The sequence below is a fragment of the Heteronotia binoei genome, chromosome 11 (genome assembly GCF_032191835.1).
Source record: "Heteronotia binoei isolate CCM8104 ecotype False Entrance Well chromosome 11, APGP_CSIRO_Hbin_v1, whole genome shotgun sequence".
NCBI classification, from domain to species: Eukaryota; Metazoa; Chordata; class Lepidosauria; order Squamata; family Gekkonidae; genus Heteronotia; species Heteronotia binoei.
The window spans coordinates 4,479,742-4,496,972 of record NC_083233.1 but is presented as its reverse complement, the minus strand read 5'-3'; the positions used below and the strand labels follow the sequence as shown (position 1 = coordinate 4,496,972).

General features: G+C 50.9%; 1 protein-coding gene across 2 annotated transcripts in view; it reads left to right on the top strand.

Moving 5' to 3' along the window:
* The window catches only part of OPHN1 (oligophrenin 1), a 138,732-nt gene that overhangs the window by 101,363 nt on the left and 20,138 nt on the right, over window positions 1–17,231 (top strand). For both annotated transcript variants that reach the window (XM_060249713.1, XM_060249711.1), the window contains exons 15-19: window positions 1,636–1,720; window positions 3,800–3,858; window positions 7,743–7,848; window positions 13,421–13,580; window positions 15,638–15,785. In XM_060249713.1, coding sequence (XP_060105696.1) covers window positions 1,636–1,720; window positions 3,800–3,858; window positions 7,743–7,848; window positions 13,421–13,580; window positions 15,638–15,785 — 558 coding nt within the window. The remainder of the gene's footprint in view (window positions 1–1,635; window positions 1,721–3,799; window positions 3,859–7,742; window positions 7,849–13,420; window positions 13,581–15,637; window positions 15,786–17,231) is intronic.

Sequence of the window (17,231 nt, the reverse complement as noted above, 5' to 3'; positions counted from 1 at the left end):
GACATTAATTAAAATCCAGCATTAAAAAATCCCCAACATCGCTCATAAAAACAGACCACAAATGACTTAAAATAACAATTTTCAGGGTAAAATTGTGTTTAAAAACCCACATAGCTGCCTGTGTTAATCCGACAGCAATTGTTGGGGATGATCTTCTCTGTACCTTTGCATAGTGCATAGGTATGTCACACAGTCTGCCTTCTAAATCCTGTTCAGTGTTTTCTTTCTTTCCTTCTGTTTTGGGTCAGTTCTGCTGAATCCATTTCACACAGCTGACAAGAGTGTCTTGAAACCATGAAAGCTTCTGTTTGAATCAGCTGGTTGCGCTTTGCGGTGCCTCAGGACTCCTGTTGGCGTTTCTGATGCAGCAGATTAAGACGGTTGCTGCATCTCTGGATGATGCTTTACAGAGTTTCATAAACAAGAACAAAACTAAAAAACAAACTAAAAAGTAGTTCCTTGTCCAGAAGCTTAAAAGATTCAAAATATCATAATCTGCCTCCTTCTCTTGTAGGATTTTGAAGGAGAAAGCAATGTGCTGTTTCCCAAATCTCTATAAACTTCTAGCACATTTTCTACTGCATTTTCACCTCTTCCTCTCTCTAGGGATTCAGGGTGGTATCCTAGGTTTTTCCTTATGTTCATTTTGCTCTCACAACATCCCTGCAAAGTAGGCTATGCTACAAGCCGAATTACAAATTACGTTTTCTTCACATCCTCTCTGAGCCTGCAGGATCAGATGTGCCCTGCAAGTTGGCTGCTGAGAATGGGGCTTAAGCTCCTCCCAGAGAGGCCATTTTTCTTCTCTGAAAGCCCACTTGCCCCAGTGTGGAAACCACGGGTCCTGAGGGGCTGGGCACAGTTGCTCCCCAGCAGGGCAAACAGCAGCTTTCTGGGCCCGTTTAGGTGGGGGAAATGGCACATGGGGGTGGGGCCCGAAGTGTGCCACCTGTCTCTGGGAATGAAGCCCCCCCCCCCCCCCGCCGGCTGCATAGAACTTGGCAGGGCATGTCTGGTTGTGCAGGCAGAGGAAGGGAAAACAGAGCTCCGTAGTTAGTCACTGAGAGCAGATGGCTGGTCTCGGGATCACCAGGTCAGTTTTTCAGCCGAATGGAGACCTGATCCTGGACTCCCCAGGGGATTTTGTCCCCGTGTGGATGGGATGGTGTGGAGTTTCAGGCTTCTCTGCCCTCAATGATGCCAGATTCCCTCCACAACAACTTACAATATGGGTTGTTGCTACTTTTTTTTAAGTTGCCCAAAACTCCTGGCAGCAGCATAAGGAGGTGGGGGGTGGGGCGAATGCCTCCACTTCTGATGCGGCAGCTTGTGATTGTACAGTGTGGAATTTTGTCTCTGCATGGAAACCAGCTTGGTCTCCTCTTCTTCCTCCCACAACTGCCCCTTCTTCTTAAAATGACTGATAAGTAGGAATCCCTTTTAAAGTCAGTGGAGTTCTCTAGTATTTGTGTACTGCAGTTTTTTAGTATTACCTGATAAATTGAGAGAATAGATGTATTTATAATTTGCCACTTTGGCCTGCTGTGTTGAGAGGAAATAACTTCATGCACATTAGAAAGGAGTGCAGGACAACACTTCTTCTCCGTTGACTTGCCTTCCTGCTTCCTTCTCCAGATCCCAAGTGCCCAGGGGATGTGGACCTTCAGAACAGCGACTGGGACATCAAGACCATCACCAGCTCTTTGAAGTTCTACCTCAGGTAGCTTTCAGGATTGTTCTGCTGTAGCTGCTGGGGTGGATGACCTTGCCCAAGATGGGTAATTGAGGGGAGGAAAGTTTAATTTGAGACATACATTTTCTGTTCCACTCCAGTAACCATATGACCCTATGGTTATGAATCTATGAATTTACTTTGATGCAAAGTCAAACCATTGCTTAGCTGTCTGACTTGAAATGCCTCAGAGATCTTTTCCTGCCACCTGAAATTATCCAACCATGACCTCAGAGGCTAAAACATTAACACAAAACCAGGTTACAACCCAAGTTGCCAGATTCTGAGTCTCGCATAATAGCCATTATACAGTTATCCCAACTATATTCGTCTTCACAAAGAACTTGTTATATTATACAAATACTAGTAAAACGTTTCCTGTTCACAAGAAGAACTAAAGATTTTGCTTAAACTACAGTACATTCTGCAAGTCGTATGCATTATTCTCTGGGTTGATTATATTGAGAGGGGGTCAATGCATTGTTGAGCCCTTGTCCTTCCTTTGGGGCCTGAGACTTCCCAAGATGTCAGGACAGCAATGAGGCCTAGAAGCTTGTCTTTTCAACAGTGAAAGCTGAGATTGACAGGAAGCAGCCTCTGAGCCCAAGGGCCCCAGCAGGCACTCAGCTCCAGCGGCTCTTCCAAAATGAGCCAGGAGCTCTCCTATCCCATTCAAGACAGCTTGCCTGCTACAACCTGCCTTTTCAGCACATTGCATAATCTGAGCAGTTACCTGGCTGTTGTCTGCTAAAGTCAGTGTTAAGTGTGCTTATATTTATAGAAGAGGAAGTGCAGCCTAAGGAGGCTGTCTTTCTCACATGCTTTGTCTCTTGTGAAAAATGGCACATCTGTGGGTGAAACAAGCACTTGAAAATGAGCTGTGGCTAAATTTCTAGCAGTTGCAATTGCAGAACCAGCTATTGCTGGAGTCTGATGTCAGGCAGCCAGCTGTGCCTGCAGTTTTTTAACGGCTGCATGGCCAGGAGGTGCATTTAACAGGTTTGGCATGCTCTCCTCCATCAATAAGCAACTCTACCTGTTGACCTCCTTCCTGCTGCAGCTGGCAAAAGTGTCAGTGTTGGTGCTCCTTCCAGAAGGCAATTGGTAAAGTTGGCTGATGTGCAGCCCCTATAGCAGTGGAGACAATGCCCTGCTTACCCTACCAGGGATTCTTAGAGCTGCTTTAGCTGGAAGGATCCCAGGCAGTCTCTGTGCATGAAATCTCCTGCTTGGCAGTAACTGAGGAAGAACTCCTGGGTCACCAATTCCAGGTGAAGGCTCTCTCCTCCGTGCAGTGCAGTTGCAGGCCACCATGGGGTTTACAGTGTGTCTGTCGAGATGGGCTGGGGGAAAGCCAATGACTGAGACCAGAGGGGGTGCAACAGAAAGCACAAGCCAAGGAAGACCCAGAACTCTGAGGCTCCATGGGGCACCTACTTGGGGGTGTTCTTGGGAGCTGCTTTTTTCACCTCTCTGCTGTGAACCAATCTGTGCAGCCTCAGCTGGTGCTTCGCATTCAGTAGCACATGGCAGGTCTGTGTGGCAACATTTTGTCCAGAGAAGTTCACAGTGAAGCTGCCTCATTTGCTGCAAGCTTGACAAACTTGCTGATGGTATCTGAGTCCCTTTGATGCCAAGCTCACCTTCAGGCAGTTCCATTCCAGTTAGACTGTCAGCACAACAGTCATTCTCTGATTGAGAAATGCCATTCCACTCTCCGCCTTTCTTTTGGATCAGCAGAACCTGAGGTGAAGCGGTGCTATTCATGGATGAAAGTGGACTGAGGACTTCAAATGCCTTGCAGGAACAGGGAAAGAAGCATTTATTCTGTGGCCACAGAGGGAGTCTGTTTTGGAAGAAATGTGGTCCCCCCCCCAAAGCTTCATAGGCAACTTTGACAACTGTTAGAAAGTCTAGAGATGGGGTGCCAGATGGCATTCTCAGTGGAATTAAAGTGACGGGATTTTTATCTCCAGATTCTCCCATCGTAATTGAGAAGAGATACGCAGCTGTGCCTTGCTGTCTCCTGATGAACTCTGCATTCTTTCTGTTTTTTCCCCTTTGCAGGAACCTCTCTGAACCCGTCATGACATACAAACTTCACAAAGAATTGGTCTCAGCTGCCAGTATGTGCCAGAGAGAGATGGGGAAATTCTGGAGTGGTTTCCTTTTGCCTCTAGGGAGAAGTTCTGGGATACTGAATCTGCTGGAGATTGTTGGCTGGAGCAGATGTGATACTGGCTGCTTTCAGGCATCTTGATGAACTTCAGAGACACAAACCCAGTCAGGAGTCCTTCCTTTGCACACAGGGAGCCATGGAAGGGTTGAATCAATGAAGAAATTTTGATTTATTACATGAGTAAAACTAGGAAATATACCCCCCCCCCCCAAAAAAAGAAAAATTAAAAGCAGGGCTCACTTTGTAGCAGGAGCTCCTTTGCATATTAGGCCACACCTCTCTGATGTAGCCAATCCTCCAAGAGCAAGGATTGGCTACATCAGGGAGGTGTGGCCTAATATGCAAAGGAGCTCCTGCTGCAAAGTGAACCCTGATTAAAAGCATACAAAAACATCAACAAAATCCAACATGAAGACCAAAAACAGAAAACAAAAAGAAAGGAAGGAAGACGAAAAAAATGAGGGGGGGGGGCATAAAAGGTTTCCAATTTTCTCTACAATTGATATACTTTTGATTACAAAATTTTCCTTGCTTATATATAAAAACAAGAGCCCCCTTTTTATGCAATAATGTATTTATTTATTAAATTAAATTTCTAAGCTGCCCTTCCCTGAAATAGGGCTCAGGGTGGTGTTCAACAAAAAGCAGAATACAATAAATGCTAGAACTCAAGGCAATATTAAAATCCTTTAAATCAATGCTCAACCTGGCAGGGTCAAATTCCCACAGGCCCCCTAGAATGGAGGGACGGGGAGTGCCAGGCCATAGTTGTCCTCAACTGAATTCCTGGCAGAACATTTCTGCCTTGCAGGCCCTGTGAGAAGGTAGTTAATCCTCAGGGCGCTGATATTCTTAGGCAGAGAGTTCTGCCAGGTAGGGGCCAGGGGTGTTGAGGACAGCCAGATCTCTTTCGGGATGGGGACCACCAGGAAGCTGTCAACCTCTGTTCTTATATTTGACTTTGCCAGTGAAATGAAGGCCCAGGTCACAAAGGTGGTTAAGGTGGTGTTTTACCATCAACGGTCACCTCCAGGCTAGACTACTGTAACTTGCTGTATGTAGTTGATCCAGAAAATGCAACTGGTCCAGAATGCCACTGCGAGGCTGTTGACAGGAACATCCTTTAGAGTGTTTATGCAACCGGTACTCTGGCTCCAGATCGAGGAGTAGATCACATTCAAGATCCTAGTGCTGACCTTCAAAGCCCTTAATGGTCAGGGACCAGCATACCTTTGGGATGGTCTGTCCTGGTAGAGTGTTACGCTCAAGTGACCAAAATCTGCTGGTCATCACCAGCCCAAAGAGCATCCAGCTGTCCTCGATCCTGGCCCTGACCTGCCTGGTGGAACACTCTTCTGGAAGAGATCAGGGCCCTGCAGGATCTGGTGCAATTCCTTAGAGCCTGCGAAACAGAGTTGAGGGCACTACTGAGCCCCTAGCTGATAGGCTATAGCAGGAGTGGCCAGACTTGCTTAATGTACGAGCCACAAAGAATAAACATCAGATGTTCAAGAGCTGCAAGACATGAACATCAGATGTTTGAGAACTGAAAGGAAGGCAGGCAAATAGATGGGAGGGAGAGGTGGAAATAAAGCAACTTTAAATGCATTTTCCAAGCCGCTGGCTGACTTGGAGAAGTGATTTAAAGAGAGAAATGCTTTCTCCAGGCCAGTTGATGTGGTGGGGGCTTAAGGAGCCACATAATATGTGTGAAAGAGCCACATGTGGTGCCTGAGTTGCAGTTTGGCCGCCCCTGGGCTAAAGCTAGTTTCTGCCCCCCCCTCCCCTCCTCCTCCCCTTGTTTCCCTTCTCAGATGTTTGCTTGTTGCTCCCATCTATAGGCTTTCACACCATCTTGAATTTTACAGAAGTTTTATTGCTTTTATATTTATAGACTGATTAATTGTATGCTTTGTTTTAGTAAGTGTAAATTATATATGTTGTATATTTATATATACAGATTTATACCCAGGGTGGCAGACCTGCAGTCATTGTGGCCTCCCCTTCCCCAGCGCCCACCCCCCGTCTTGGATGTTATCTGGGCCCCGGAGTCTCCTGGGGCACTTGTTTTCTGCCTGACATGAGGCATGGATCCTTGCAGTATCTGTTGTTTTATTGTGGATGGGTTTTATATTGTAAGCCACCTTGAGCCCACTTGTGGGATAGGTGGGAGTTTGAATGAATGAATGAATGAGCTGTTGTCCCACACTCTGAGCCAGGCTTGGGGAGAGCAGGATACAAACAATCCTGGTGCCCGAGGGCTCCCAGATGCAGCCTGGGCAGTGGCCCACAGGGGCAAGGGGCTCTCGGGAGGCAGCGTTCCTGCCTTGAGCTCCAGCTGTCTGAGCAAAGGGAAGCAGGAAACACCTGAATGGTATGAGTTGGCCTCCCAGATTCACAAGGAGAAAGCTTGCCTCTTCTGGCTCTCCTAGACGGAAGAGAAGAATGAGTATCTTTTTGAATGTGCTTCTAGTTGTAATCCAGGAAGAAGAGAGCCCTGCCCTGCTGCTCTGGCACCAAGGTCTGCTGTGTGTCTGGGATGCTCCGGGCAACAGGCGGATGAATTGCTCAGTGCATCCTTCAAGCGGCATTCCAGTTGGCCTGATGGCCTGTCCTGATGCTCTGCTGTGAGGACAAGATTCTCATGTAATTACAATTAGCCTGGCAATCCAGAGTCCAGCCATGGGGACTGCATTGCAGGTGCCTTCGGTGAGCAACTTCCCTGTTGCTTCCAGCATCTGAATGGGTTTGAAGCGGTTGCCCCTGAGCCGGCCGCTCTGCCTTCAACACAGGAGCTACTTTCCCCATAACGGATTCCTGGAAATCGTTCCCATTGGATGTTTATTTATTTGCTTATTATTTATATCCCACCTTCCCCACCGAAGGCAGGCTCAGGGCAGCTCACAGATTAAGGGTCAAGCAATCAGATTAGTGTGACCAAACAAGATAGAACAGCAGTAAAAGCATAAAAACTACCTTTACCTTTATAATTCTTCCTAATTATTTTTTGCAATGTATTGTATATGGTCTAGAAATTTTGGAATTCATTAGATTATATGGGGTGCCCCCCCTTCAGATTTCAACTGAAATCACTGTTAACTTCCAGCATAAGAACATAAGAGAAGCCATGTTGGATCAGGCCAGTGGCCCATCCAGTCCAACACTCTGTGTCACACAGTGGCCAAAAAAGAAAGGAGATTCACAAGTGGGGCTAGAAGCCCTTCCACTTTGCCCACCCCGCCCCCAAACACCAAGAATACAGAGCATCACTGCCCCAGACAGTTCCAACAATAAGCTGTGGCTAATAGCCACTGATGGACCTCTGCTCCATATTTTTATCCAAACCCCTCTTGAAGCTGGCTATGCTTGTAGCTACCACCACGTCCTGTGGCAGTGAATTCCACATGTTAATCACCCTTTGGGTGAAGAAGTACTTCCTTTTATCTGTTTTAACCTGACTGCTCAGCAATTTCATTGAATGCCCACAAGTTCTTGTATTGTGAGAAAGGGAGAAAAGTCCTTCTTTCTCTACTTTCTCCATCCCATGCATAATATTGTCAACCTCTATCATGTCACCCCACAGTCGATGTTTCTCCAAGCTAAAGAGCCCCAAGCGTTTCAACCTTTCTTCAAAGGGAAAGTGTTCCAAACCTTTAATCATTCTAGTTGCCCTTTTCTGCACTTTTTCCAATGCTATAATATCCTTTTTGAGGTGTGGTGACCAGAATTGTACACAGTATTCCAAATGAGGCCGCACCATCAATTTATTCAGGGGCTGGCTGATCTCAGGCCCAAACCTCTTTCTTTCTTCTCTCCTCTCCCCCGCCGCAGAATCTGAGAACCTGGACTACAGGCTGGGGTCCATTCATGCTGTGGTCTATAAACTCCCTGACAAGAACCGAGAGATGCTGGAACTTCTCATCAGGCATCTTGTCCAGTAAGATGACATTTTTGCCCGAAGGGGAGCTGCGTTGGGGCTCGGGGGCCAAGCATGCGGGTGCATTGGTGGAAACACTGTGGGAGTCAAGCCCTGCTTTTTCACTGCTTTTCTGCTGTTGTGATAACTGTGCTGCATGGGTTAGAACTAGGGAGAGATCCAGGTTCAAATCTGTTTTCAGCCATGAGCTGCCTTGGAGCTCCTCTTCATTGGCAGTCTTCCAAACATGGCTGGAGGATGCTTTAGGCTGCCTGGAGCAGGGGGCTAGGCTAGATCAGGGGTGCTGACCTCTTTTGTTATGCGGGCCAGATCTGGTGTAAATGAGACCTTGTTGGGCCAGGCCATGTGTGTACCTCTTTCAGATTAGGTAGCAGAGACACAAACTTTATAAAGGACACAAACATTAAAGATTTTTTTTTAAAAAAAAACCTTAAAACATGCTTAAAACATGCACTCGGTCTGATTTGGTCCCGGGGCTGCATGTTTGCACCCCTGGACTAGATGGCCAGTATGGCCCCTTCCAACTCTATGATTCTTGCTGGTTGAGTCAGGTTCCCTACCACTAAGTTCTGTTTAGTACATCAATCTGTACTTCTGAAATGCTTGTATGTAACCATGTTTTATTCAAGGGGGTGCAGGAGGGAGTAAGGGGAACAGAAACTCTGTTATACATGCTGGCTCTCGCTCAGAGCTTGCTTATCTGGTCACTCTAGTTACGGCCGGTGTGGCTGGAGGATGTAGCCCTGACCTTGGAGATGTCTGGGAAGATGTGTTGTGTTGTCCGGTACCAGCTCATGGGTACTATAACGGACACTGGGAGTAGAGAGGCTTTTGTGTGCAGTTTTTGTATCTATACTAGTATCCAGTGCGTTCAATGAACCATTTTGAGCAATGGCTTTCTAAGCAAAGGTCATGCTCTGACTTCTAATAAATCTTAACCATATTCCTATGCGCATGGATTTGTTGGGTCGCACAGCTGGGCTGTTGTGAGAATGAAGAGGTGCACTCCCACCTTCGAATAAGAGCAGCTGCTAGGGCAAGGACACAACGAGTGGCAGAGGAATTGCATGTTGCACCTTTTCCCGGGTTTCTTGCCCAATCTGTTGCTGTGCAAAGAGAGTGTGAGGACGTTTTATATGCCACCCCCTCCCTCCCTCCCGGGGTTGCGCTTCCAAGAATGAAGGGAATTTGGGCCACAAACCGAACGAAGCATCACATTACAGCATAGCAGTTCATGGGCAGATCACGAGCCACAAGCCAGCCTGATTCATGACAGAACCTGGTTTGTAATTTGTTTTGTACTCATCTCTAATCCTGACTCCCCCAGATTTGTAGGGCGCTCTGCTAAGGGCCTTTAATCCGAAGAGTGCTACTGCCTGGCAGTCAAAGGAACAGTAAAAGAAAGCACTCCTTTTCTGTGAAGCACTTCACGCGTGGAAAGAGGAGCTTTCCCTTCTCTCCTTTTTCCTTTTGGTAACTGCTCTTTTTCTTCTTCCCACTGGCAGCTTTTTGTCAAGTGTTAAGAGTAGCGTGCAACTTATATGCTAATATGGCTGGACTCTGCAGCCAGAACATTAAACCTGCTTTCTGCCCAGCCCAGCTATCAAGTCTGTTTTATCTGGGATTTTGAGAACCATGCTCCACCCTGATTGCTGTGTGTACATGGGTGCACACATGTTCTCTGGGCTCAGTCTGGTGGAAGAAATGCCTTTCTTCTTGAAACAAAAGCTAGTTACAAAAGAGTTGTTCATTACCAGGGTTGGTGTGTAGAAGTAGGCCAGGTAGATGGCTGCCTAGGGCACCACCTGGCCAACAGAGGTGCCACTGGGCGCCTCCCCCTCTGCCCCGCTGCTGTCATGTTCTGGGTCTGTGTGCTCCAGCCCCGTAGCTTTTGGGGGGCAGGACATAAAATTTTGGGTGGGGGGGGGCGTGGAGGCTTGGCTGCTTCCAGCAACCAGCCATTGGGCCCCAGCTGTCTCTCTCTCATGCTCTTGGGAGTGGGAAGAGCCTGGGGAGAACAGCAGTGGCGAAAACAGGATTGAGGGCAGAGCTTGGGAGGCAGGGAAGAGCCTGGGGAGAGCAGTGGCGGCGAAAATGGGGCTGCAGGCAGTGCGGGGAGAGGCAGGGAAAAGCCGGGGAGAGCGGCAGCAGTGAAAACGGGGCTGTGGGGAGAGCGGGGGAGGCAGGGAAGAACTGCAACGGTGGCAAAAACGGGTCTGTGGGGGGAGCAGTGGGGAAAGGAGGGGCCACACAGGTGGAGGGGGGGTTGGGTGGAGGGCTAGCCCCCCCAGGCCCCACTGTGGCTACAGGCCTGGTGTGCTTTCCTCTGAGCAGGCGAGAGCGGCCAGGTGATGTGTCAGCATGCGCACTCCTTGGAGAGCCGGCCTTTGGTGGGCTCCCAGGTGTGTGCAGGCTGCTGCCCTGTGCTTGCCTTCCCAGGGCTACCCCAGGAACTCTGACCCCAGGCCTGGCCATTGCCAGTTGTTTCAGGCAGCAGTTCTGGAATGCTTGCTCTAGAGTAAATTGAATTTGTGTTGCTGAAACTGACTCTCCTTCTCTTATTGGTAATTGTGTTCCTGTTCTGCACTTTGCATGTCATGCTTTCCAAACTCTTCATCAGAAGTGGCTGTTGTGGAGTGGCTGCAGAATTCATCTGTGAGCTGCTGACAGCTTGTTTTATGAGCCTCTGGGCTGCTCTGCCTTCCCCCTCCGGAGCTGGAGGTGGTCCCTGCTGACATCTGTTTTTGCCCTCAGAAGTCAGTGACCCCATCAATCCAAGGCCAGCCAGTGATGAGCTCCTGGAAGCCCACCCCTCCAGCCGCTGCATCACCCTGGACTCTCTGCCTTGGGGAGGGGAGCTCTGGTCCAGGGCCTGCCATGGCCTTCTCTGAGGGGCCCCCAAAGGGAAAGAGTGTGTCCTCACTCTCTCCCTGGCAAAAGAAGCCCAGGAATTGGCTTCTCCAGAGCACCAGCCCCCCACAGAGACTCGGAGGCAATGAGGAGAAGGAGGCCCCCAGCAGAGGAGAGGGGCATGGGACCTCCAGAGTGAGCTATGGGCAGAGGAGGGGCTCTGCTTCCTCCCTTGACTTCCATTCCCCGCAGCAGGGGCTTTGCAGTTAGGCCTGGAGATCTCCTGGAATTGTGGCTGAGCTCCAGACCTCAGGAATCCCTTCCCCTGGAGCCAGTGGCTGCTTTGGAGGAGGGGCTGAAGAGCATTCTACCCTGCGGAGATCCCTCCCCTCCCCAAACTCCAGGGACTTCCCAACCCTGTAGTTCAGGTTCTCCTCTCGTGTAGATACCTGAAAAGTTTCTTTCTTGGTACATGTCAAAATGAGACTTGCCTGTGTCTCCCCCCCAGTGTGAATCTTTCTTTTCCTAGATGTGGCTGAACTACTTGCCCTAGCAGAGGCAAGCAGGAAGGGAGGGAGGGAGGCAGGGATGGAGCAGTGACTCATGCAGAGATGCTGTGGCCAGCCTCCTTTGTGCTTAGATACGTTTGGGGGGCTGCTATTCACCTCATACTTCTCATGCGATGCAGTTTGGGAATTGTCCTGAGTGACCGAGCCTGGTGGGCTTTCCTGAGGACTAGCTCCTGGAGCCATGACAGAGGAAGCCCCAGACGGACCTTGTTCTCATGCAGGCCCAGAGCCTCAGCTGACCCCTTGTGTGGCGGGGTGTGTGTGTGTGTGTGTGTGTGTGTGTGTTTCATGACTTAATTTTAGAGCTGGATACCAAAAATGACTGTGAGGAATGCCATGAAAACCTGCCCTGCCTGAGTCTAAATCATTCGATAGCTGGCATTATTGAATGAAACTTTAGAATTTATGGGTTGCTTCAAGAAAAAAAAGCTCTTTGTTTCCTGAAAGCCATGAATCTTTTTCAGAGTTGGGCGGCTCCACCCCTTCCTCCTTGCCTGCTTAAGGCCCCTGCCCTTTGCTCACCTGGCCATCTGGGCTCTTTTCCCTTCACAGCACTGTGTGTGTTTGTGTGTAGTGTGGAGAGGCCTGCTAGGAGTCTAAGGGAGCTGGAGAGCCATGCCAAGTTTCTGCCCCCTCAGGTCGTCTCTCCGGCCAGGGAACAGACCTGCAGCAGCCCTGCCACCCAGGCCGGAGCTGTGGGGGGGGGGGCGCACAAGCCGCTCTATTAAAACCCTCTTCCCTTTGTAGGGCCCCTCTGTTGGAGGGTCTCCAGGACTTGCAGAAAAGGGAGGGAGGAAGAGAGAGCGCACATGAGAGAGCAGCAAGAGAGAGTGCAAGACGGGAGAGCGGCAGAGGGGGGGCAGTGGGGGAGAGAGAGAGTGCAATAGCGGGAGAGAGAGCCAAGCCGCCCCCCCCCCATTTTTCCTGGTCCCTTCCACCCAAACGTTTCTGGGTACGGGGCCGCCACTGCCTCTCCTGAGTGGTCGCCCCTCCACACCGTTGCAAACTCAGAGTGCCGTGGACAGCCACGGGAGGGCCAGGCTGGGGCCGTGGGTCGCTCTCTCCAAACCCAGCCATGAAGAGTCAGGTTGCCCATTGCCCAGTGTTGACAGTCTGGCATTCTCACAAACTGTGTGTGTGTGTGGGGGGGGGGGATTGATAAAAATCCTGAACCTTGAAACATGCAGCATTCCCCCAGTGTTTCCCCCTCCCAAGCAGGGAGGTCAAGCGGAGCCCAGGCAGCCCTCGCTGGAAGCAGGGGCCCTGCTGCTGTGGGTTCCAGTTGGGGGCTCCTGCCAGCTGCAGCCTGCGGGGGGCTCTTTGTGCTCAAGCTGGTGGCTCTTCCCGGTGCTTTGCACTGCTTGCCCTGGGAGGAGGTGGGGCTGCGCTTGAGTGAGAGTGTGGCTTCCCCCCCCCCCCCGAGGGTGCCTGAGATCAGTTTCCGGAGCCAGAGTGGGGTCTTGGCTGAAGGACTGCTCTGCAAAGGCTGGGCTTCCACAGTCTAGGGCAGGGGTGCCAAACATCAGGCCCCCGGGCAACTGTCTCTTGTCTGCTTCCTCCTCCCTCTCTCTTGCTTCCTTCTGCATCACAGTTTGTTTTGCAAGGCTTGCTCCATCGCACAGGAGCTACAGAGCAAAGCCTCTATTTCCCCATTGGCTGAGGCCCCTCCCCCTCCTGGTCCCCTGGGGAGGGAGGGAAAGAGGCGGAGCTTCCTTGGCCCAGTTCTCTGGATTGCACAGGAGAGATACAAAGAAAGCACCTTTAAGACCAATGATTGCTAATATTTGAAGCATGTTTAAGTTTTTGTTTTTTTTAGTTTTTTTTTAGTCGTATTTGTCTGTGTCCTTTAAAAAGTTTACATCTCTTGCTATCTAATCTTAAACAGGTAGACACATGACTCGGCCCGACAAGGTCTCATTTATGTCAGATCTGACCCTCATAACAAATGAGTTTGACACCCCTGGTCTAGGGGATTAATCCTGCCTCCCGCTGGCAGGGCTGATGCTGTATTGCCTTGTTCCTTTTGGTACACAAAGGGTGCTCAGCCCACCAGCTCACACTTCAAGCCCCAGCTCCCTGCTGAGGCAGGCCTCTGGTCTCTCTCCCTCTCCTGATTCACTCTTTCTCCTTCTCCTCCCCCCCCCCCCCGGCAGTGTGTGTGCACACAGCAGGGAGAACCTGATGACTCCATCCAACATGGCAGTGGTGTTTGGTCCCACACTCCTGCGGGCTCAGGAAGACACCGTTGCAGCAATGATGAATATCAAGTTCCAAAACATTGTGGTGGAGATCCTCATAGAGCACTTTGACAAGGTACGGCACCTCCCGCCTTTGCTGGCTCTCTGCAGAGCAGAACGAAGATCAAGGGACGCCTTAGAGGCTCCACACTCACCACTGAAGCCAGTTGTAGATCAGCAATGGGAGATGGCTTAACTAGCATTTGTTAACAGACTCATGGTGTGCATACGATGTGGAGAGAGACCCACTCTGTTAGTGGCCTGTCAAGATTTCTCTCTCTCTGACCTGCATGCCTTGAACTCTATCCCCAAGCTGGTTTAAGACTGAGGAGCAATTCCTGTTCCATGCTCAGAATCCTGCCCTGTTGCGATGTTTCTTTTAGTGGTCCTGAGGTGAAACTTTCTTCCCTAGTGGAACTTCATTTTTCTATTACGGGGCTTCCCTATATCTGGTACTGCTTTTTGAAAAGGACCGGCTTGTCCCAAGGCATCCTGGGCCAGATGTTTCCCAGCTCTGTGAGCTGCTAGACACCCACTGTGTTTGGGGAGGCCAGTCTGCTGCAAGATGTTCACCGTGTACTGGGCCTGCTTCAGGGAAACCTGGGACAGAGGAAAAGGCTGAGAGGGAGACCAGAGGCAGTGGGGTGGATGCCAGGACGGAAGGGCCCTGTGAGTTGGGGAGAGGCTGTGAAGCCCACCTGTGGAGCAGTTTCAGTTGAGCAGTTTTTTTTGCTATCAGGACTGATGAAAAGTAGTCAAGGCTGTAATCTTAGAGTGACTTCAGATGGCTCTTCCAAAGTGTCTCCCAGTAGTCTTATCTGTTGAAATGAGAGAAGGCAAAACCTGCTCCCTGCAGCCTTCCACCTCGACACGTTCCCTTCAGCATAGGGCTCAACATGAATGTCGTTTGCTGTTTCTAATCTCTGGAATGAGCTCTTTTAATTAAAAAGCCAGACTACGACTTCCTGGCCTTTAATTTCTGCAGCGATAAGGTTAAGCTAGTAACGTTTTATTAGACTTGGGGCTTATAAGTGTGGGTTCAGAGTCGAAAATGTTTCCACTCACACATAAGCAAACACTTCAAATGAGTTTGAAGCAGGTATGATATATTATTTATGCTGCGCATGATGAAGACTCAAAAGGCAGGAAAATTGTTCCCTGACTCGGGGTGGGTAATTACTCCTTTGACAGTTTTAAACTTGAGCGCTACGGCTAAATTAAAAATGTGATCCTTCTGGAAACAACTGGTGACATTACACAAACCCTTGTCTGCGAGGCTGAGATCGGGTCAATAGCTCTCTGCATTTATGAATAGTTTAAATGCCGCTTCCACTTCCTCGGGCACAAGCCCAGCTCAGGCAGGCCAGCTTCTCAGTGAGGGTTTAGGGAGGGCAGCTTTTCAGCTGGGCTTTGGAGAAGGGTCTGCAGGGAATTGGCACCACTTGGGGGGTGCAGCTCTGGGTCCCTCGGGCTTCTCCATGCCTGGCAACCGGGTTCCAGAACACACTGGCTGGCAGAGGCCAAGTCACACGGTGGATTTGGGCCATGACTGTAGCTCAGGAGCCAGTTTGGCATAGTGGCTCAGAGCAGCGGACTCTACTCCGGAGAAGCGGGTTTGATTCTCCACCCCTCCCCCACATGCAGCCAGCTGGATGCCTTTGGGCCAGTCCCAGCTCTTCAGAGCTTTCCTGCCCCACCCGCCACACAAGGGTGTCTGTTGTGGGGTGAGCAAGGGAAGGCAAGTGGAAGCCCCTCTGAGACGCCTTTGGGTAGTGAAGGGTGTGTGTGTAAAAAACAAGTCTTTTTGAGCCTGTCACACTGGGAATGCTGACATAGCAACAAAATGGCTGCCGCAGAAGGCAGCTTAACTTCAGTTCCACAGGGCACCTCCTTGGGCTGTGGTGGCAACTGCTGCCTTTCTGGGCAAAAGCTGTACCTGGCTCTGCCCAGCCAAGAGGCAGCCAAGTTGCTTGTGGCCTCTGGAAGACAGGCAGGACGGGGAGAGGGGATGGGGGCTGATGCTCCCAATGAGAGCAGAGCCAAGCCAGATGGGATCAAGAGACCTCTGTGTGGGTCATTCTCTCTTTTTTAAGATCTTTCACCCTTTGCTCCTTCTGTCCCACCCCCCCCCAGATATATTCCGGCCCCCCTGAGGATAACGCTGCACCCCCAGTGCCCCCTCCACGGGTGGCCACTCGGAGACACAAGCCCATCACCATCTCCAGGCGCCCCCTGAGGGAGAGGCCCGTCTTCTTTGGAGGTTCGGTGGAAGAGAACGAAGGTCAGTTCAGCTGCGTTGGAGACTCTTTGTCCCTTTTCAGACTTTGCCTGTGGCTGCCTTCCGTGTTGATGCTGCTGTGACTTCAGCTGGCTGTCAGTGGAGGGAGGGGGGGTTGGAGGTGGACCCGCCGCCCCCTGCACCCTCTGGCCGGTCACCAAGCTCTACTCGCTCTCCCTTCCTCCTGCGCCGCTTGCCAAACTAAGGCAGCCCGTGCATTTTGTTGAGTCAAAACGTGCAGGCGTGGGCTGTGAGTAGCTGGCAGGCCTTAGTTTGGCGAGCGGGAGGGAGGGAGAGCAGCAGAGCTCGGTGGCAGCCGGCCGGAGGGTCTGGCTACCAGCCGAAGGGGGCAGGGGCAGGCCGGAGGGGGCTAGCAGCAGCCGCAGCAGCAGCGGTGGGGGGGGCAGAGGGATGCAGGCTGCAAATGGGAAGGGGAGAGGGAGGAGGCGGGGGGCAAACCCACGGGCCGGCCCTGCTCAGGATGTGTCTGAAGTCAGGGCCAGGATCTGGAGGACTAGTTGGGGGAGCCCCAAGAAGGCTTTTGAGACTGCTGCTTCTCAAGCAGGCCCCCCCGCCCCCCCAGCTTGGGAGGGGGAACAGAGGAGAGGGCAGCTGGCCCAAGGAAGAAAAGGAGGCCAGCATTCCCCTGAACTCCTCGCACCAGTCTGAAGCACATCTGGGGCTCTCTGCCAGCATTTTGTTCTATCGAAAGCAGTTGTGGGTGTGCGTCTATATCTGTCCATCTCACAACATACGGAATAACAATAAAAACATCCTCCAAATGCATAAAAATGATGGCAGCAACAAATGATGGAAGAAATGACAATTTTTTAATTAGATTAGTTTTAGGATAAAGATCTTAGAACATCCTAAAAGGAGCGTTGCTGGAAACTTTCTTTTTTCTTAAAAAAAAACCCTTTAGGGAAGATGAAAAGGGAGCACAGCTGAAAGCTTCCCTGGAAGCGAGCGCTGAAAGCCCCCCCTGGCATCTCAGAGGCGGCCAGTTCAGTGCCAGGCAGGCCCCTCTGGGAGGCAGCTGTGGTGCCGAAGAGGCCTTGTCTCTGGTGCTCACCTGCCTGCCCCAGAAGTGGGGACCTGCGGGGTGGCGGGGGGGGGGGCTCTGAGAAGGGTCTTCAGGCTGTGGGTCCCAGACCAGTTGCCCAGATCTGCCACCACTCCGAATGGGGCCTGGACGTGGGCCACAGTGGCCTGTGGAGCTGGTCCCCTGTGACCTTCACTTCCCAACATCACAGCAGCTGCACTTTGGATAGGCTGAAGCTTCTTTTCGGGCTTTATCGCTGCCCCTGCACAGAATGCCTTGCTGGAGTCCAGCCATGCTGCAACCAGAGCAGGGTTGAACTGTGAACAAATCCCGCCCTCGAGGGAAAGCCGCAGCTGGCAAAGCAGCCCCCGGCAGGCGGTTAAAACCCTCCTCGAGCAGCCTTGTCC